Source organism: Chlamydotis macqueenii, chromosome 16 (genome assembly GCF_036417535.1).
Source record: "Chlamydotis macqueenii isolate bChlMac1 chromosome 16, bChlMac1.mat, whole genome shotgun sequence".
Lineage (NCBI taxonomy): Eukaryota > Metazoa > Chordata > Aves > Otidiformes > Otididae > Chlamydotis > Chlamydotis macqueenii.
The window spans coordinates 16,557,965-16,579,647 of NC_141571.1; the positions used below are offsets into that span (position 1 = coordinate 16,557,965).

Genomic DNA, 21,683 nt, shown 5'->3' on the forward strand with positions numbered 1-21,683 from the left:
CATGCTAGGTGCCTGGGTGAGTCTCAGACCAAACCCCTGAAATGAGCTCCCCAGGGACCAGGTCTGCACAGGAGCAGGGAAGGCTGGTAGGCAGCAATTTCCTGCCCAAAGCCAGCCACAAAGACCCAGCTTTGCTGCTGGGGTGGAGCGGGGACTGTGCTCTCAGCGACATGCCAGTGCAACCCCGCAAATGCTGGCGTTGCCAAATCCACGGGGCAGAGCTCTGCACCCCCACCTGCAGCCCAGGGCACTGCTGCACACAGACACCGCCCCAGGACCAGGCAGAACGGGGGAGCCCTGCTCCCTGCAGAGCAAGCCGCGGGCAGGCACCGCGGGCGCAGGGCAGGATGCTCTTAGGGCTACAGCCGGGGTCCATCCCTCCCATCGGCCACCCTTCCCGACAAAGAAATGCCACGGAATAAACTGGTGGTAGAGACAAAAGAGATCCAGCGAACATGGCTGTACACCATGTCCACCTACCACCTCAGGCAAAGAATCTTGTTGGGACTCACACCCATCTAATGTTAAATGTAATTTTTCAAAAGAGCAGATCACTCAAAATGGCCTGTGCCTCAGGCTATGTATGGACTCATCTGCGGAGAAGTGTCATTGCTTCTAAACCCAAACAGTGGCAAAACCATACAGTCAAAAGATAACGAGACAGATTCATACACGCTTGTATTCTTCTGTAGAAATACTGTTTAGCAACCTGATGTTGAAAGAACACAACTATCACCACACTATTTCTTCTTCTATCTGTTTTTCTTTACTTTTCAAATACGGGTTTTCAGAATATGAAAATAATTATTGGAAAAATATGTAATTGTACTTTAAAGGAATAACATCAGATCAAATCCCACCTAAAGTCCAGTTTTGTTTCAAAGCTTCCAAGAACAATGTAATCCTTCTAACGACCTAAAGTCCATGTGTAGCAAAAGGGGTTTCAAACAAACATTCTTCCACAACATTTGCAACCAAATTTTACTACCATGGGCTAGTGATTAGGAGCACAAAAGTAAAATTTGCTAGGAAGAAAGCCTGCTAGCTCAATATCATTTTCGAAGCGCAAAAAGCCAAAAAGCTGTTCACACAATATACACAACAAACAGTAAATTATAACCCTATTCTGAGAATCTTTACACACAAGCAAGGAACTATGGATTTTTCAACTATGATATTGCATTTTAAATCATGAAAATATCATATTATTTGATACAGAGCTAGGAAAAATAGGATTTTAACTGTTATTTTTAATCCACTGACAGCCTTTTTTTTTTTTTTGGAGACCTGCTAGCTTCTTTTGAAGAAGAGTTTTAAAATTGACCTTGTTTCAGAAGCCACTTCTCTGTCCTAGGTATGAAATCACCATATCATATTATAAAGTGTCAGTGCACCAAAAAGCAAGGGCATTTTTAATGTTTTTTTTTTTAAGGCAGGAACAAAGCTGGCTTTTTCTACCTGTGAAACTGCACATAATTTTCTTTCACAAGCCCACCAATTTCAACATTGTATTATTCAGCAACCAGCATTTCATACTGAGACTAAGCCTCACTTGCTCTGACCCCCACCTCCCTGGAGCAAAGGGGTGTACGTGATACAAAAGTCAGTACAGAATCTGGGACGGCTTATTCAGACTTTAGTGGGCTCTACCTCACGCTGCACTCAGGGTACTGTCAACATTTTCAGTGATTCCATCACGGAGCAGAAGAACTACCCTTTGGCCTTGAACACCAACAAACACCGTATCAGTACAGGAAAACCGCTTCAGACTCTTGTTTCCATTTCACCCCCCTGTTATGTGATACCCAAAGCCAGAGAAGCAATTTTTCTGCGTTTGAAAACTGATGTACCAGGATGATGATCTCCAACCCTGATAATTGTTTGCTGCAAATACTCCTCACTCAGTGCTCATGAAAGAGGTGGAGAGCATCCACCAGTCCTATCCGGGAAAACCTGGCAAAGCCTGGGCTCTGTCTGAGCTGGGCACAAGGTCTACAAGTACAGAGACTGCGGGCTTCAGCCATTCTCTGATCGTTAGGTACTCTGAAGAGATAGAAACAGATCCCAATGAAACAGTCATCATCTGAGATTTCCTTGGTGGCGTGCAAGACTATGGAATCGGCTGTTGTTGCAACACATGGTATTTTAACGGTGTAGTACCAGCCTAGCAGCAGGGACAGAGAGCCACAGCTCCCCAGTTATCTCCTCTGGCCATGCAAGCAAGCTCTGGAGAACTAGGGCTCTGGTGGAGCCATCCTTCTCAGCCCTCTCGGGTCCAAAGGCTTCCCTGGGGTGCACCACACTGTCTTACGAAGTTATGTCTGAACTCTAAGCCTGCCTCTCGTTGCTGCTGTCGGCACCATCTTCACTGTAAATAGTCTTGTTCATGCATAAAACGAGGTTAGAAGAAAAGACAACACACATCTCCCCACACTGTAAGGAACGTTACAACTGTCAGAAATCAAACAAGGTCCCTTCCAATCCTAACCATTCTATGATTCTATGATCTACCGCATCCGTCCCTCCCCTGCCGGCACCATGAACGACTGCAGGAGCCCGGCTGCCACGGGATGCGCTCCCAGGACGCCCAGCTCCCAGGACGCCCAGCTCCCAGGACGCCCAGCACGATGCACTTGGCGCGGCAGCTCTGGGGCCTGGGCAGGCTCTTGCCAGGCTCACGGGAGGAGCAGAGGTGGCTGCAGCTCTTGCTCCCAGAAGGCCTGAGTACAGCCACCGTTTTGAATAAGGAAAATGCTAGTTTTAGCACAGTTATTTTTAGTTTGTTGTTAGAAAAATGTGGCTTTGTAGAGTTGTTCCCCTGCCCACTCGGCAGTTCTCGGGCAGGACTCCTCAGGCATCTCGGCTGCGCGTTCACGCACATCCCCCAGCAAAGCCCCCGCGGTAACGAGTGTGAAGGGCTGTGGTCTCCGCAACAGAACGGGGAGATAGCTCTTGGGTAGGAAGAAGCCCGAGGAGGATGTTTTAAGGTACCACCGGTTTAAGAAAGGGCTGCAGCTCTTTACGCACCCGAGCGCCTTCACTGTCGGGCGCGCTGAAAGCCTGCTGCCGGCCCAGACGGTGCCGGAGCCTCGGCACCACCCGCCGAGCGCCCTGGCAGCGATGCCCAAAGCGGCGTGAAATCTCCGGCTTCACCGGCCCTCAGCACTGGAGAGACGCAACGCTCCCGCCCCGGCGCCAATTCCGGGGCACCCCGGGGTGCCGGGGCTGTGCGGCCGAGGTGGCGGCGACCCCGGGGTGGCCGGCGCCGAGCCCACGTTCGCCCGCGGGGAGCGCCAGCCGCAGCCCGGCACAGCGGCAGCAAAGTTTGCGGCGCGGCGAGGGACGGAGAAGTTGGGCTCCCCCGAGGTGCCCGCCCCGCCGCCCGCCGAGCCCGCCGCCCGCGCCCGCTCTTACCTGGGGCGGCGGCCCCCCGGCGCGGGGCGCCCGGCCTCCCGCGGCATCCTGCGCCCCGGCACGGAGCGGGCTGGGAGCGGCGCGCAGCCTCGGCGCGGCGGGCAGTGCGGCGCCCCGACCGGCGGCGGCGAGCGGAGCCGGCTGCTGGCACCGGGCGGGCACGGCGCGAGGCGGGGCGCGGCGCCGGGGTGCGTGGCTGGCGATGCATGTGCGGCGAGAGCCGCCTTCCTCCCCCTCGCTTCCTTCGCTCCCCTCCTTCGCCGCCAGCCCTGCCCTGCCCAGCCTCTGCTGGAGACTCTGAGAATGCAGCGCGGGGTCCCCGCCCGCCCCGGCCCCGGGCATCCGGCCCTCGGGAGCTCCCCCGGGGAACGGCCCGCTCCGCGCCGCGGGCCCCGGCTCCAGGGCCGGCCTGCCCGCCCCCTCGCCCTCGCGCTGGGGACCGGGACCCGCCTGGCCCCGGCCCTGGGGTCGGCTGCCCCGCCCTGGGCTGCCGCGGCCCCGGGAGGGCAGGAGGCGCTGCCCCCGACGCGGGCCCTCTCCCCCGCCCTACGGCGCCCCCGCCCCGGGCACCCGCTTCGCGTCGGCTGCCCCCGTACCGTGCTCGGGGACCCGCTGGAGGCAGGGAGCGAGCCGCCGTGCTGGGGACCGGGCAGACTCAGGCCTCCGCCGGCTCAGGCCTGGCCCCTCCGAGCACCGACGCCAGTGGTGCCTGCGGCTGCGAACGCACAAATTCTGCACCTGGGAGCACAGCACTGGGCCGGAGTGTCAGGGCATCCGGCACGTCAGGGAGACCCCAGTCCACCCTTCCCCAGCCCTTGAATAAGGCCAGATTGCGACAACCCAGCAGCAGTTTGGCAGGGGCTGCAGCAGGGGCTGTGGGCGCCGCTGGGGCTGGGGCTGGGGCTGGCAGACCCCCTGCTGATGTGCACCTGGGCCACCATGGCAGCTGGCATCCTCAGGTGCCTCCTCCAGAGCCCTGCTTGAACCATGGCGGGCACCATCCAGGCCCAGCAGCACTCTGGGGTCGCAGGGACAGGAATGGCTGCAGAGCAGCCTGCAGCAGAGTCACATGCCAGCAGGATCCGCAGCGGAGTGCCGGGTTTACAGACCACTCTGGGCATTATCAGGACACGTGGAAGGTGGAAGCAGAGAAGAAGCTCAAGGCTGGTGAAGCTGCAAAATCATTTTGGGACAGATAAATTTGATCATGCAAGTCAGGCTTTAGCCACAACTCAGGCAAATGGCCTCCAGTGGGACATTTTCCAGTCTCCACTCTCCAGAGTCTCACGTCTTACCTGGAGAAAATGCTGTCCTGCTTCCACAGCAAGCCTTTGTACTGGGCCTTGGAGTGTGGCCCTGGAAGGAATAGGAGGGACCATCAGAGAAGGGAATGCTCGGTTGCTCCAGGTGTGCAACGCCTTGCACAAAGCAAACAAATCCTCTGCTTGGCCAATACGGCCCAAGAAACAGTGGTAACCCTGCTCCCTGCACAGGCAGGGGGCCTGCAGGTCAGGGAGAGGTGGATGGATAGCAAAAGAGAGTGGTTTATAACCACAGCATGTGTCCAGAAGTGACTCCTCCTTTCTGGGACAAAGACGAGCAGGGCACAGATCCAGCAGCAGGCTCAGGCAGCTGTCCTCCCCACCTTCACACTGGCTGGCACAAGGCTTCCCATCCTCATACTACTGCTTCACTCCCATCCTCAAAGGCCAATGGGGCCCTGAAGAAGACCTAGGAAATGCTCCATACCAGCCCCTTCAGGCATGGAAGCATCTAGAAACATCCTCAGTCCCAGTATGAGAGTGAGAAGCCTCCCAGCTGAAGCACTGCTGCCAAAGTAGATCCCACTTGTGCCTGATGCTCCACTGCTGACAGTGTCTGCAAACAGAGACCTTGCTCAAAGCCAGTCTAACCCTAGGACAGCCGCTAGGCTCCTGTGCTGCCATTGACTCCGGCACTGGGACCCACCCAGATCCTTTCCCAGGGACAGCCAAAGGCTGCCTCTCACAGTGCAGTGGCAGCGCGGATGGAGCTGAGCCCGCTTGGCAGAAAGCATCCAATAAGCTGGTGTGAGACTGGGTGGGGATGGCTCCAGCACTTGTCCGTAGTTGTGCCTCTTTCCAGTCTGTTTTTGTTAGAACCCCTTGCCCTGGAGCCAGGGAAGGTTTGTCTCTCCTGCCACCCCCCCCCCCACTCCGTGTCACAGCTGCTCCATGCCCTCTTGCTGCTGCCCTGCCAGGTGCTGATAAGGCCATCCAGGCCTGCCCCAGCCCAGCTGCCAAACGAGCCCCAGAGAGCACTGTGGGGAAGGGATGATGGAGGATGCAAAGCAGGAGCACAAGGACCACCCGTGACATGATCCCTCCCTTTGGCAGCGTGGCTCCCCACGCAGGCGAACACTGAACTCAGCCTCCACAGGTCTGTCCCGCAGCCTCTCTCAGAAGTCGACAAGCCACTTTCATGTCGTGTCTTGTATTCTCAGTGGCAGAAGGATGGATGGGTTATCCTTTGACTTTGCTGCCATCCCCTTTATCTCCATGGGAATTTAGTCCTCATCTGGCTTCTCCTTTCCTCTTATTCCTATCATTGCTTTATCCCAGCATTCAAATAGCTTCTTTGTATTTCTTGGCTCTCCCCTACCTGCAACACTCTTCCCTTATTCTGATTCACTCGCCCCATCGCATTGAGCTCCAGGCCCGTTTGCTTTGTTCTCTCCCTATGTCTACCTTTCTTTCTGATAGTGACTTGTTCCTTTTCTTGTTGTGATTTGTCTTCTCTGCTCTGTCCCTTTCACTCATCTATTCTCTTTTTGCTCCTTCCTCTTCCTTTTTTCTCCTCCCCCTTCTCCCCCCCCCCCCGTCCAGAGTGCCTTTGTCTGTAAGGAGTTGAAAGCTAAAAGTTTTTCCAACTTGATCCTGAGCAGCTTTTCCTGGTGCTTTCATCTCCACAACACATTTGTAAAACTGCTCAGACTGAAGAGCCATGGCAGGAACAACTAAAGAAATATCAGAAAGAAACAGGACTCCTAACATGGGATGGAAATTTGCCTTCTCCAAGAAAATCTCCCTGGTGCAGTAGCACTGAGGTTCTCTCACCACAGTTCCTGTAAACACAACATTAAAAACTGTTCACCAAGATTTCCTCTTCCTGGCCTCATTCTCCTCCCTGGCAAGTTTGGTGCTGGGAGGGACAGACATAGGGGTTTCCGAGAGCTCCCCATCACTTCCTGCCAAAAAGCAGCTATGACTGATCCGCTCCCATGCTAGGGAGCTCCCATCAGGTTTGCTATTCCTGCTGTATCACAAACCGATTCATCACACTGGGAAAGATGCTCTGGCTCTTCTCTGGTCCTGCTCCCTGCTCCTTCTTCATGCAAAGATGGCAGAGACCTGGCAAGCTCTCTCAGGTGATGTGTCACCAACCCCTCTCAGCTGCCGAAAGGAGTTCTTTCCTACCACTTTCTCATGTATTCTGTGCAGGGCCCAGCATTGTTTGGGGTAGAGCAGCTGCAGACAATGACTTCAGGAAAATTCAGGGAAGAAGTGGTCTCAAGCCACTGCTTTCTGGGTGCTTCTGTACAGCCTGTGTTTTGCTTCATGTGTGAGCATGGAAATATGGTTGATCTTACCTGTGACCAGTGGCAGGGAATTCCAGAGTTACCTGTACAGATCTGTGCTGTGTCACATGGAGCAAGTCAAAGTGCTGCCTGCTTACTTGGAAGTTTGTTGCCGAGAAGCCCATGAATCCTGCTTAGTCTCACAACTCTACAAGAGATTAATTTCACTAAATCCTTTTACTTCTTCCCTATTGGAGAAACAGATTCAGCACAGGACAAGCGCTGTGACTCACGTCTCTGTTGGCAGAGCCAGCTCCCATTAATCTAACTCCCTGTCTAATGTCCGCATTTGGCTGGCAGGCAATCCATCTCCAGTCCAGCTCTCTGTCCAGGACCCAGCTCCTCTGTCAGTCAGAGCCTACCCAATGCTGGGTGCCCTGCAGGGCTTCTCCCTGGTGGGACAGGGGCAGCCCACGGCCCAGGATGACAGCAGGGGACAGAATCTGGGATGGATAGGTGCTCACTAGGCAAAGCAGTATTTGGCTGCAGTAGCAGCTGGGCTCAGCATCAACCCAGCAGACCTGTTTTCATTCTCTGACCTCACCCTGCCTCATCTAAGCAGAACAAACACAGGTTCACACAGCTCAGTCCCATCAGTCTCGTTCTTCATGGGGTGTGGGACTCAATCTGGTGCCCTCCAAGGTCACCCCTGAAAGGAGCTGAACACTGGGTGTTAGGGCTGGCAGAGAGGGCTTTGCTCCCAGAGCTGCAGCTCAGGATGCCACAAAAGCTGTGTGGAAGCAAGTCCCCCTGCCAAACTCCCTGCAGAGGGTCCCTGGGTGGTCACATTTGCTCCTCCTGTGCTTAGCAACCACCTCTTGCAAGCAGCACGTCCTTGCCTCCCACTGCCTATTTCCCGGGAGCTGCAATGCGGGATGCCACACTACGTGCCCAGATTGCCTCCTGCCTCTTCCTGTATGCTGTTCTTGCATAGAAAGATGGACCTCACAGGCTGGTTGCACCACATTACTTTCTTCATACCCCATGGCCTGGGAGAGACCTCTGCACCCCCTAAAAGGCCCGCCAATGTGATTCCTACTGGAGACAGGGGCAAGAGCTGAAGGCAGAATTCTGTGCTCACACAGGTCCTGCAGAGTCGGGGCCACTCCTTAGCACATCTCAGAGCGTGCCTACACGATGCTGGAGCTGGCGCAACATGCTTGGGACGGGCACAGTCCAGCGCTGGCCGAAGTTTGCTAGGCACACACGGGCCAAACCCCCCAATCTATTGCCCAGAGCCATTTCTCACATGCCACCCCACTTACTCCTGACAGCCAAACGGCCCTGCCTTGCTGAGGCTCTTTGGTGCTGCTTAGAGTCTTTTCTTGGGAGCATTCCCCCTGTCCCACACATTTAGGCACTGCCTGTCACCAGAGCCTGGCAGCTCCCCCATCTTTATTCTCCCCAAGTACTCTGTAATTTGCAGACTCCACAGTGTCAGCCTTGTGATTAGATTCCAATGCCTTTATGAATAATTTGTTGCGCAATTATAAAGCAAATATTTAATTGAACTTTATGTAAAATTGCTTTTGCCTCTGAGCACTGAATGACTGGTTTGGGATAGGGGCCACATCGGGCCCCAAGAGCCCTGTGAGGAGGCAAGCAGCAAACTGTCAGGCCCCTTCCCCAGCAGCCTGTGGCCTGCAGACAGCTGGCCCTGGCTGCTCCCCGCTGAGCCTACGGAGGGGCGCGCGAGGGACAGCTCTGCGCCGGCCCCGCAGACTGCCACAGGTGCACCAGCTGCAAGGTCGCAGTGCAGCTCCCTTCCCTCGGGAGCATGTCCTTGGGTACTAGCAGGAGAACGTGTCTTCCTCAGCTGAGCAGCAGAACGAACCAGCTGGATCATTCCCACAGTGTGATCAGTGCTACGTTGAAAGAGCCCAGCACGAAGAACGTCACTGTGGAAAACATCTTTGTCACAAGTTGTTGGCAGTCAGGTTTCAGCACAAGGATAAGGACAGATGCAAAGACACTGGCTTTCCTTCTTTCCAGTCCTTTTCCTTCCAGGACAAGACTAGAGTACGCAGATGGGAAATGTACACTGCAGCTGACTTTTTACGGGAGGGAATGCCTTCGCTCACTAACTGTGTCTCAACAACATGGGGCACCAGTCTGAATTGTCAACAAGAGCTTTGGCACCAGGGTGCCCATCCCAGGCGAGGCTCCTCTGCACGCACTAGGGCCAGCGGTCTGCGGTCTGTGCAGAAAGACTCTGTGTACCGCGACATCACCTGCAGGCTCAGCTGCAAGAGTCTGAATGGAGGGGGTCTGGACGCACCTCAGATTGGCTGTGGCATCGCCTCTGTAGGGAAAAACATCTCTATCAGCAAAACCAACAGAACTGGATGAAATCCTAATTTACCATGGCCTGTAAAAGAGGCTGAAGTGTCTATTTCCAGTGAGGCGAATTTGAAATGGAAAGAGGAAAACGAGTGCATTGAAGAGATCAGAAGCTCCTTTCCAAGTGCATATCTGGTGCAGGTAATTGCTAACTGACCTGGAGCAGCTCTTGAAATCGACCTAATGCAGCAGATTCTGCTGCTCAGAGGGACTCTGGGGCTGGGGACAGGGATGCGTGTGTGGTACCCCCCAGCTGAGAGGCTGGCATGACAGCACAGGCTGCTGTGCAGCCGGGGGGGCTAGCAAGGGAAAATGCAAGGCCAGAGGCCAGGGAGGTGTTGTGGAAGAAGGTAACAGTGCCCTGTGTGGTGCTCACCCCCGTAAGTATCCTAAGCCTAGCCAGAGCATGTACTGCTGGAGGAAAGGGACTGGTTCGCTGTCTGAAGCTGGAAACTTGTCCTTGCACGGGGCAGGGCTATTTGCAGTGACAGGGGAAGGAGGGCTTGGAGCCTGCCTGGCATGGCTGTGCTGACACACTGGGAAGGGATGGATGGGCAGACTGCTCAGAGGAGCTCAGCAGCTGAGGCGCTGGACCTGGACCACAAGGTGAGAGCTGGAGTCCCTGCTCCAGTGCTGGAGGGTGCAGAGATGCAATGCGCCCTGCTGAAGGTTATTAGTTTTTCTGCACGGACCATAGTAAAGAACAGCAGTTCCCTGCAAGAGCCTGGGGATATCCCCTTCCCCAGCAGCACCTTCTTGCCTCTCAGCTCAGCTTGGACAGCCCCTTCACTCAGCTCTTGCTTTTACGGCTACAGATGAAGCAGCACAACTTACCCTTTGGCTCCCAGCCACATGCTCCCTGCTGCCAGCTCACCCCAGGACCAGGTCCATTAGCTGCTGCCTCTGGCAGCTCCCTTTGCTTCCCAGCCCTTGTTGCTTTTCACTCACAGGCGTTAAAGGTTCCTTTCAAGATGCATCTTTCTGCTTCCGCTGCAATCCAGGCATTTTTTTAATAAATAACATTTGTACTGGCTCTGTGATGCCTAGTTGGCTTTGAGCTTTCATCTCTGCTGCTGGTTGTGCCCAGCATGAAATGCTGCCACTCAGCCTAAAAAAATTAATGATTGGGGCAGTTATTTGTAGCAGTCACTCAGCATTTGCCTTGCTGGTCCAGTCCCAGACCATGGCCTGAAGAAAGCCCAATGGCAAGTGTTTGGCTCTGTTAGTGGGCAGGCAGACAGTGTGACTGAGAGGTGAGCCATGGAGAATGACCCTCTGCCGTGGGACATGTTCACACAATGCCCTTCCGTCGGCGGCACAGGCACTCATTCAGAGCTAGATGCACGGCTCACCACCCAGGTGTTGCAAGAGAGTGGGTAACTGAAGCTATGCCCTAGATACGCAATATAGCAAACCAGAAGAGAGAAAACAGAGGGAAGGCAGAGGTTCGGGCTATGAGGTCTGGGCTGCATCCAAGGGTCTCAGCTAGATGGAAAGCTTAGGACGGGGCTAATTGGCAGGAGGAGCATGACACAGCCTCCTTTTGTCATTCTCTCCCTAGTAGAATCATAGAATCATAGAATAGTTAGAGTTGGAAGGGACCTTCAACGGTCATCTAGTCCAACCCCCCTGCAAGAAGCAGGGACATCCCTGACCAGATCAGGTTGCTCAGAGCCTCATCCAGCCTGGCCTTGAACGATTCCAGGGATGGGGCATCCACCACCTCTCTGGGCAACCTGTTCCAGTGCTCTACAACTCTCATTGTAAAAAATTTTTTTCTAATATCTAATCTAAACCTACCTCCTTCTAATTTAAACCCATTACCCCTTGTTCTATCACAACAGGCCCTACTGAACAGCTTCTCCCCATCTTTCCTGTAGGCCCCCTTGAGGTATTGGAAGACCGCTATCAGGTCTCCCCGGAGCCTCCTCTTCTCCAGGCTGAACAGCCCCAACTCTCTCAGCCTGTCCTCATAGGAGAGGTGCTCCAGCCCTCTGATCATCTTTGTGGCCCTCCTCTGGACCCTTTCCAACTGGTCCATGTCCTTCTTGTGTTGGGGACTCCAGAACTGGACGCAGTACTCCAGGTGGGGTCTCACCAGGGCAGAGTAGAGGGGCAGAATCACCTCCCTCGACCTGCTGGCCACGCTCCTCTTGATGCAGCCCAGGATGCGGTTGGCCTTCTGGGCCGCAAGGGCGCATTGCCTGCTCATGTTGAACCTCTCGTCTACCAACACTCCCAGGTCCTTCTCCTCAGGGCTGCTCTCGATCCAATCCCCGCCCAGCCTGTATTTGTGCTTGGGATTGCCACGACCCAGATGCAGGACCTTGCACTTGGCCTGGTTGAACTTCATGAGGTTGGCACGGGCCCACCTCTCCAGCCTGTCCAGGTCCCTCTGGATGGCATCCCTCCCTTCCAGCGAGTCGACGGCACCACACAGCTTGGTGTCATCGGCGAACTTGCTGAGGGTGCACTCTATCCCACTGTCCATGTCGCCGACAAAGATGTTGAACAGGGCCGTAGACACACATGCATGCACACTTACTCTCTCTCACATACACACACTCACACACTCTTCTGTGGCCCTGACATCAGCCAAGAGCAGAGAGAAACAGGGCTCAAAGCAATCATAATCTTCCCATAACAATGGTAGGAAAACTGGTGCAGTGAAAGCCACAATCTGGCTGAAAAAAAAAGCTGTGGAGAGGATGTAAGCTGGAAAATAGCTGTTTATTGCTGGTACTAGGATGGTCTTTGGACTCACAGCCAAGAAAGGCAGAGTGATCCGACCACTTCTGAGTACGCTAGTGCTGAGTGCACCGCTCTGAAGGATGTGTGCTCTGCACTGGGAAGGCCACCATCATGTGGTTGGGAGGGACCAGCAAAGCCCTGCTAAACGGAAGGGAAAGGAAGCCCTGTCCAGCTCCTATGTCTGGAAGCTGCAGCATCGGACTCAGCTCTGCTTATTTTTCATTATGCCCAGTCCCCTCTGACTCAAGTCCTGCTCAGCCACCACTACTATTAGATCCACTGCTTTTAAAAGACAATATCCAATCAATATCAATCCCCCGGCTTCCCTCATCCGCCTGACAGCCCCTGTTATACTGAGTTCTCTTTAAGAGTTAGGCTTTCCTTGTGCCATTTATTGTTCTGCTGTTGCCAGTAGCAGGCTTCTCTGTATATATGATAAGCTTCTACAGCTTTTCCAAAGTGCAGCTGCAGGAATCTGACCCTCTCAAAAGACATGTAAGTGCACCATGTTGAGCTCCTGTGCTCACTCAGTTACCAGGATCCAGAGAATGATCCCAACTTTCTAAAAATGTTAGTATTTCCAAACTCTGCAATTTTGTCTTCCCTACTACTTTTCAAATGGCCCAGTGTAGGTATTTTTAGAATAGATTCAAACATAGTCCGTCATGCCCTTTTGTGCACCTAAATATTCACCTGTTTAGCTGTTGTACGCCTGCCTTTCCTTTTTCTAGGGACACCGTCCTACTAACCTACCTTGAAATTGTCTTGGTCTTGAGGTTAGCTGTAGCATAGAATCACAGAATGACATCTCTTGGCTGTTTTCACTACTTCACAGGGTGAAGTCTATGAGTGGCCAAAAGTCCTCCAGAGCCCATGGCTATGGCTGCAGCTTTTATGAACACACATTCTGAATCACATTTTGCAGGCTTTCACAAGGATGTGATTTAGGGCCATAGTTGTTGTAACTTTGAGTTTTCTGGGAAATACTCCTACTTTCTGTAGATGCTCCATATCCGTTGCCAGTGATCACTTCTTCTCTCTGATGGGTGCTCCTCTGGGTGGGCAGAGGAGTCCTCTTGCCCAGCAGACTTCTGCTGTTGCGCCTTTCGGCTTTTGTACACACACTTGCTGTTCCTTTTATCCTGTATGCAGAATTCTGCAGATTACTTGGTGTTCACAATTCTCACAGATACTCAGCTCCAAGGTTTTACTGCAGGTCTTTAATTCTGTCACATATTGATCGACTGTTTCTGCCTGTGTGAAAAAGGATTGGAAATGTTAAAATGATTCATTGTTTTGTGGGATACACAGACACATTTTGTCAGGTTTACATTTTCTCTTACACATTCCTTTCCTCCTCCCACCCAAGGCACAGAGACTGGGGCTTTCGAGTTAGTGCTTCTTTCATTTGCACTAATTGCTGTTAAGTGGATCTCAAACTGCCTGACAGTTTCCGTTCTCTACTGCATCCCAGCAGGGAAGGATTTAATGCTGGACCCTGTGATATGCTTGTTAGTTCTTCCAAGAGCTCCTGGAAACCACTGAAGTTCATACTTAAATTTTGTCAGAGCCACCCTGCAAAGAGAAGTACACGTATGAGGAGATGATTGTCTCTATTGAGACTGCTGCTGAAGCAGCCCTGACGACAGTGACTTAGCTTTCTGAACAGTGAATTGCTGGGGGTGAAAAATAATTTCCTGGAGTATCTTTCTGTGCCCCCTGTCCTGAGAACTAGCACACTTGACACGGCGCAAGCACAGATCACAGAGACCACTGAGGGCAGCACGCAGCCCCTGGGACACGGGAGGGAAGTCTCATCTGCTCCCGGGCCCCGTGCAGTTCAGTGCACCCTGGGAGAGTCAAGCAGCGGCGTGCTCTACGCTCAGCAAAGATGAGCAAGCCAGCCAAAAAAGCTCTGCATTGCCATTCCTCAGCACACTGCAAGTCCCTCCTTTCTCCATCAGTATCTGAGACAACAGGCTGGCGGTCCCAGAGGCACCCACTTTTGCCCAGCAGCAGCCAGCCCTAAGTCATGTTCGCCCATAGCCTTCCTCACTATGCCTCAGAGCTGCCAAGACACACACCAGTTTGGCATTTAACCCCTCCTGGCCCTGGGCCTCACACAGGCACAGTGCTGCGGTTCCGTCAATGGCGCGCACAGCGACCCTCCGGTGCTGGTGCTGGGCAGCTGCCTCCTTCCAGAGCAGCAGCTGTAAGGGAGCTGGGTGAAAACAAGCCCATTGCCTCTGTGGGGCTGTGGGAGCCTTGGCCTCCAGGCTGCCAGGATCTGGAAGGCCATGCCTGAGTAGGGCCGTGCAATGTTCAGAGTGTGGCTCCTTAGGGAATGCTTGAAATTCCCTTTGGAGAAATAGCAGCAGCCTGCACCATGGCCCTGGGGCAGGGCTGAGGAACAGGGTACACATGCCATTTCCTGCTCTTAAACTTCAAATACACCACCAGACCTAAATTATTCACTTGTAGTCCCTGGAGCTGTCAGCTGCTCAGAGAGGATCCAACTCAGGTGATAAGGAGCAAGAAAGAAAAAAGAAAAATAACTCATTAAATTAAAAAACCTTTGAGAGTTATAAAAGGTAAAAATATATTCGGGACAGGAGCCAGGCCAGGATAGGGAAGCTGGGTGCAAGTGGGTTCTGACACTTGCAGCTCTCTGAGCATGAGGGAGTACCATGAAAGATAAGGGAACCTCAGGCTGAGAAGGCCGGTGGGTCTTGGTGGTCCTGGGTGCTCAGCTTTGTTACCTCTTTTGACTCCTCATGGTTCTTTGTCTTCTCTCTGTGGCATAGACGCAGTGGGAAAAGAGCTGGAAACACACGCAGAGGGTGTACAGCTGTGCTAAGAGTGCCCAATCCAGGATGAGAACAGAGTCCAGCTCTCCAAGGTGGCAGTCAGGGGACTGCCCTCTCTGCCGCCAGAACCCTGGCTCAGTCTCCCCAGAGAAGGTGCTGGGGATCCCCAAAGCCAAGGTGTGAGCAGCTGTGTCACGGTGCCAGCAGCACCCACCAGCCCTATCCCCACGGACACGACCAAGATGCCCAGAGCTGCGTTGGCTCCTGCAACATACTTGGAAATCTCTCGTTTACTGGGATCTAACGCAGTTACAAAGCTAACTGAAAACAGAGAGCAGCTCCTGGAAAGGCACGGGCTGCAGAAAGCTGGAATTAAAGCATTTTAAAATGTCTTGCTTCGCCAACCTGGTTGCTCCTGTGTCCACCAGCTTCGGTCTGCTCCTGCAGTGAGTGCTCCATCACCTCTGAAACAAACTGCATCGATCAGGGAGAAACACTCCCATCTCAGGCCTGCGAACGTGTCCCAGCACAGCTCCCCAGGAGCCAGCACCCGTTGCCATCTGCCTGGGGCAGAGCAAGCAGCAGGCACCCGCGGGAACCGCTGCTTTGCCCTGTGCCATGCAGAAGCATCTGCAGCCAGTGGCCAGCTGGGGCCCAGCTCAATCGCCACAGCACGGGAGCCTAAGCCTCAGGCCAGGCTACGCAAAAGGGACTGACAAGAGGGTGGTGGGCACCCACCAGCTCAGCCCTTCCCAGAAGCTCCAGAGATAGCTTCAGGAGACACAGGAGAGACGACCATGTCCTGGCTCAGTCTCAGAGGCTCTGCAGTCACAGAGCTTGACAGCACCACAGGAAAGGTCTTCAGTCTGAGCTCCGTCCAGGCAGGCAGGCAGCTCTCCCTTCGCTTTCACCTGCTGCCAGCGGCACACTGCACGTGGCTGTGGGGAGGACAGAGAGCAGCAGTGCGGACACTGACCACGTCTGCCAGGAGAGCCCTGATCCCCAGTGCGCCGTGCCCTGGCAGACCGCCGCAGGGCAGAGCAGAGGACTCAGAGAGGACTGTGCCTCACAGCAGCTGGGAGAAGTGGAGGAGAGTCAAGGGCCTTGTGCACCCTCTTGTTGCAGCCCACCCCAGTGCTCTGGACCCAGACCCAGGCTGAGCTATGTGTTTCCAGCCTCCTACAGCATAGCTCGAGCTGCCTGAGCTGACTCAAATCCCAGCCTCCACATACGCTCCCCTGTGTACCTGAGATGAGGAAAGGGGCTGCAGGCATGGCCGGGGTCGCGCCAGCCTGGCTCAGGCGAGCGGGCTGAGGCTGTTGCTCACCAAGACTCTGCAGACAGCGCAGCTGCAGCTCCTGCCGTGGCTGCACCTCTGGGGGAGGCTGCCCGGCACCTGCAGGGAGCACGGATCACTCCTCAGAAGAGCAGCCAGACGGGAAGGTCTGTGTGAGCCTGATAACAGCTGCTGCTTGGCTCCTCTCCCTGGCAGGCCTGCGCGGGGCACGCAAATGCCAGTGTCTGGGGCTCCAGGAAAGGGGGGCCGGGGGGGGGGGGCACATGCCCGAAGCCAGGCTGGCATCTCTGTCCTTGAGAGCCCGCAACACAGCTCCTCCTGCTAGAACCTCCCCAGGGAGGGCAGAGTGAGTGCTCGCCCCCATGGTGTAAGGGTAGGTGGGAAGCGCGTGCCCTCAGTGGGGTCAGGCACTTTGCAGAGGCCGAGCCAGGCTCCTCATGCCCACAGCAAGCACAGAACTGGGTGCTGTGGCACAGAGAGGCCATCACCTCTTCCCTACCAGGGCTCAAGGAATTTGTCTCTGCCCTAAGGCAGACTAACGGACACTGAGTGGCTGGCTCCGGACCGCCCAGGCCAGGATGGGAGCCCAAGGCCAGGCAAGTGCTTCACTTGCACTGAGATGCCAGCAGAGAAGCCGTGGATACAAGGGGTAAAGCCCAATAACAGAGAAGTAAGGCCCGGCTGCTAGTGGCAGGAGTGCTGAAATTCACTACTAAACTACACTCCAAACTGATTTTTAAAGTTCTCTTTCCTCTAGAGATGGTGAAAAAACAGTGCCAAGTAAGCTGCCCCCACTTTTCTGCACAGCAATCAATGACCCATCATTGCATCAACTGGATAGAAGCGGGCACTTTCAGCCAGCACATGCCGATTCCAATTCACTTACCCTCCACCAAAGGCACCTCAACAAGCAAAGCAGCTCTATGCTTCTTCATGGGCTGAACCAACACAGCACCAGAGAAAGGCCAGGGTGCTGAGCAGGCTGGGGCAAGTAAGCAGGGATGGAGGACGTTTCCTGGGTGTGGAAAGGAGAGGAAGGCCTGGGAAAGGTCTCCTGATGCCCACGGACCATGGAAGCCACAGGCAACGGGACAGACAGGAGGGTCTCTACTTCAGCAAAAGTTTATGCATGCTTCTGCATCAGAACTTGCTCCCTCAGTCCTGGTAGTCTTGCAATTTAGATGTAATGGCAAAGACAAAACCTGGGCTTTTCAACCCATTTTCACACTCAGCGCCTGTGAGATGGGCTTGACTTGTTAGGTAAGTGAAGAGACTACAATGATTGTACCAGGGAAGGAGGTAGAAAACAAGGCAGAGAGAGTCAAGATTATGATCAGTCACAAAACAATCAAACCAAAACTAAAGCCCCAGGTCCAGTACTTTGCTTTTTCTCATGCAGACCTCTATGCACCCTTGCTATCAGCGAATCTGGAATCAACCTCCATCCCCTGCAGGTAAGGAAGGAGGTGAGAGGGATCAGCAAGGCATTGCAAAATTGGTTCTATTTTTACATGCACAGGAGGCCTTTGAAGGAACGAGGCGCTGCCCATCACCTCCATTTCCACCTGACAAAAGCGCTTCCTAGGCTGCAGTGCCCAGACTCTTGGGAGGTGCTGTCCTTGGCTGTAGAGGCAGTACAGGCTTTTCTTTGGGCATCTTGACACCTTAGGGCCATGAATGTCCCAGGCAGGCTCCCTCTTACCTGCTGGGACCCTCCCCACCTCTTCCTGGCTTTTCCAGGAGATCTGGAAACAGGCTGCAGTTCCTGGCCTGGCTCCATGTGCTCAATTGCCCCGCAGCAGCAGGGAAGGGCAGGAGCAGCAGCAAGGAGTGCGTGATGCTGAGGCAGGCAGCACCCTTACCTTGAAGATGGCAGGTGCCACTTCTGCATCAGCTGGAGAGACTTCTTCCTGCGCAAGGCTGGTGACTCGGTTCTGCAGCAGCCCTCCGCTAACATCCAGACCTCAGCAGAGCTGCAAAGAACAGCCTCCCCACTGGTGTACACCCCACCCTTCGCCAGTTCTCTGTGGCCTGAAGGTGTGCAGATCTCAGCACCCCATCCCACCCCAGCTGCTCGCTGCCGCAGAGCGGAGCCAGGCAAGCAGCTCATCAGGAACAAAGCCCTTTCCCGAGTGGGCTGGGCTGCCTTGCCTGCAACTAAATATTCAGAGGCACTGTGCACCCTTTGATCAGCAATTTATCTCTCCATGCCACAAGTTTCCTGGAGCCTGGCATTTCCGCCCCGTGCTCAGCATAGGTCCCAAGAGCCTGGGAGACAGGTGTGCGGAATTAGCTACAGGGACTAATGCTCTGACAGGAACCAGCACCAAAAGCAGGGGACACAGTGTAATGTTTATTATATTTGAAGCAAAGCAAACATGTGGCCTACTTATGTATCTAGAGAGAATTAACTGGGGAGCTCCACAAAGCAGAAGATTATAAATTAGAATAATTTTCACCAACTTCAGCCCATTCATCTTATTTCACACCAGGCCTGTCAGCTCAGCCTGACACGGCCGTGTGCCACCCCAGACCCACAGGCTGCTGGCACAGGGGCACAGGGGCTGTCTGGTGGCACAGGGGCACTGTCAGCAGCCAGCGCCATGGGCACTGCATGCCTAAAGCCACAGGAAGTGTACGACGTTGCGCCAAGGCACATGTCTTGAATGGAAGAGCAAACTTCGAGCCTTGAAGATGGCTCCAGAGGTGCTGGGTGCCACCGGCTGTCATCCGCAGGGGTATCCAGAGTGCTCCTCTCCACCCTGTTCAGGATCCCAGGTTTGGGACCAGGCTTTGTTAATATGACATGACAGACAGCGTCAGGCCAAGGGCAGGTGGAGACTCCCTCTGCACATCTTCAAGGTCACAGTCCTGGGGACACAGCCCATGATGTGCAAGTGCCTACTCGGAGCTGCTGGGAGTGTAATGCTCTGCATGCCCAAAGCAGCTTGTTCAACTGGCATTACTAATTAGTATAGAAATACTATTAGCATTGTTAATGCATTCCCAACAGTTCTGCATGTTGGCACCATGTGAAAGCAGCACTGGGGCAGAGACCAAGGTGGCAAAGCCTGGCCAGGGCCCGGACTGAGCCCAGCTCAGCTCTGCTGACACTGAGCAGTGAAACAGCATCGTCTCTACCTCAGCAGTGCTCTCCCTGGTACAGTGATCATTAAAAGTTGGGCTGGGACAGGTTTGTGTCTCTCTGTGTGTATAAGCACACACACATGTGTGGCAGTGAATCATGACGACAGAAACTACCCAGCCTGGGAATTTCAGGACAAGAGAGGGAAACTGGTAGAAAGGAACTAAGGTAGGGGCATGGGGGTTGCAATAAACCCAAATGTAAAGCAGATGAATTATTTACTGCAAGAAACAATTGTGAAGTCACTTACTCTGGCTCCACACATCCTAAATGGGGTCTGCAGTGTTTTTCACATCTCCCCAGTGTTCTGAGTGATTTTTTTACAATTGGATGCATGAAGCTGGGGTAATCTTATCAGAGACTCCAGAAGATCAGTTTAGTATTGATCATGTGCTGAATTTAAAGGCTTTCCACATCCATCTGCTGCTGCTACTCAGGTGACAGCTCAGCTGGGACCTGGGTGCTCACTGGGTGCCTCCGTCCCTGAGCCACCTCACTCGGCTGCACCCCACGGCTGGGCTGATGTGCAGCAGCATGGCGGGCCAAGGCAGCATGCTGGAGCTCTCTTTACGAGCCAGCAGTCTCATGGGTGCTCCCCACTGAGCCTTTGGATGAAGTCCTCCAATGCATCAGTCTGCTGTGCTTCTCTCGTCACTGGGGACAGCTGGTTGTGGATTGTAGTGGACCATAGACTCCTCTAAGAGGGGCAGCAACTGCCAGAGATCAACAGAAAAAGGGTGGCAGGGTACAGAAAGCAGTTCGCACAGACCAGCACCTAATGCCAACACCCTGCACCAGAGTGACAGCTCCTGGCACAATCCCTATGCCATTGCAGGGCAGCCACAGCACCTAGACATGTTCAGCACAGCCCCTCACCAGCTCTCACGCTGGTGCTGCCAGGAGCCATTTGCTCCATTGCATGGAGCAGAGTTGGCCTTGGGGACAGAGGAGGGGCCTCTGAGCACCTGGTGCTTCTCTGGGTGCTGCAGATAGGACTATAAACTGAAAAACCCCTCCTGAGCAGGCAAAAGCCCCTGCAGCCCTCTCATCTGGCAGGGTGTGACTGGAGCACAGCTGAAGCACTAAGGGCTCTGTGAAAGGCAGACCAAGCCAGCGAGGGCCTGGGAGAGCTCCAGCCCTGGGGAGCCAGGGTGACAAGGAAAGGCACACAGAGAGACAGCATACAGGGAGGAACACACACAGAACAGGACCTCTGTGTCCTGAAAGAAGTGTCCCTGGATTTTGCCTTGGACTCTGCAGGTCTTCTCGGCATGGGACTGCGAAGGCTGAGCCTGGCCTCCAGAGACAAGGGCCTGGAAGCAGGATAGTTGCTGTGACATGCCCATAAATGTGACAGGAAGAGGAAATTCAGGTATTATGGGACTATTAAACATATTGCATCATGATGAGGTTTTAGTTTTTTCTTTTAACAAAAGCATACTGCAAGTTGTTATGAAGTCGTGAAAGCTGCGAGCCATGCTGTCCAAAAGACAACCTGCTTTATGATGCTAAAACAGAAAGCTAGAAAGCATTTTTTGCAAAACAATACAAGCTAAATGTATTAGAAATCTACTGATTTAATGAAAGAGGAGATGTGCAGGGTAGAAAAAAAAATACTCTTCCAGCTCCGTATTTACTCAACAAAAGACCTATATTCAAATAACTCTTGCAGTAGGTCACTGGCGTTCTCACAGAGGTTGAGTGGATGAAAGTAAGGCTACAACATTAAGAGGCCCTCTTGATTAGGAGAGAGAGCAGAAACTGTACGGACATGCTTTAAAATATCAGGCACTTCTTCAAAATCCCCAGGCAAAAATTAGAGTAAAAAAATCCATTTTGCAAAGCTGTCAGCTGGGGTGAAGTGAGGCTGAGCTGCCCACAGGTGAAAAGCGCGGAGAGGCAGCGCTCTCAACACCAGGCACTGTCCAGGGAGGACCTCAGTGCACTGTACCTGGTAGATGCTTAAACACAGATCTTAAATCCAGACATCGAAAAAGGAATCCAATCCTTTTGCTGCTGTTGGTTTGTTTTCAATAGCTGCAGCTAAACATTTAACTTTTACATTGATGGAATGACCTAAACATGTTCTTCCAGGCTTGTCGGCAGCAAGGCTGTCTCACAGGGAGCAGTGCCTTTACTTTCAGCCTGGCAAAGCAATATGCTGTGTGGCTGGCAGACGTGCAGGTGTCCCCTGCTCAGAACACATGTAAGGGTCTCAGAGGTGGCATACAAGCATTTCTGCAGATTGCCAGGTCTAACAGAGAGGTGGGCACAAACCTCCATTTTCTTGGCAAGCAGGAGAAGAGCAGCTCA

General features: G+C 53.7%; 2 protein-coding genes across 6 annotated transcripts in view; both read right to left on the minus strand.

Moving 5' to 3' along the window:
• The window catches only part of CDH22 (cadherin 22), an 87,621-nt gene extending 74,619 nt beyond the window's left edge, over window positions 1–13,002 (minus strand). For 2 of the 4 annotated variants that reach the window (XM_086760413.1, XM_086760410.1), the window contains exons 1-2: window positions 12,875–13,002; window positions 10,205–10,478 (exon numbers count right to left, since the gene is read on the minus strand). The gene's annotated coding sequence lies outside the window, so the exon portion shown is untranslated. Of the gene's footprint in view, window positions 1–3,414; window positions 3,468–10,204; window positions 10,479–12,874 lie in introns of those variants that run through there. The other 2 variants (XM_086760411.1, XM_086760412.1) reach the window with 2 other exon arrangements.
• Window positions 12,082–21,683, minus strand: part of SLC35H1 (solute carrier family 35 member H1) — a 29,602-nt gene continuing 20,000 nt past the window's right edge. The window contains exon 10 of one of the 2 annotated variants that reach the window (XM_086760415.1): window positions 12,082–13,375. In XM_086760415.1, the coding sequence (XP_086616541.1) occupies window positions 13,351–13,375 (25 nt within the window). In that variant the 3' untranslated portion in view covers window positions 12,082–13,350. Of the gene's footprint in view, window positions 13,376–19,922; window positions 20,084–21,683 lie in introns of those variants that run through there. The other variant, XM_086760416.1, reaches the window with a different exon arrangement.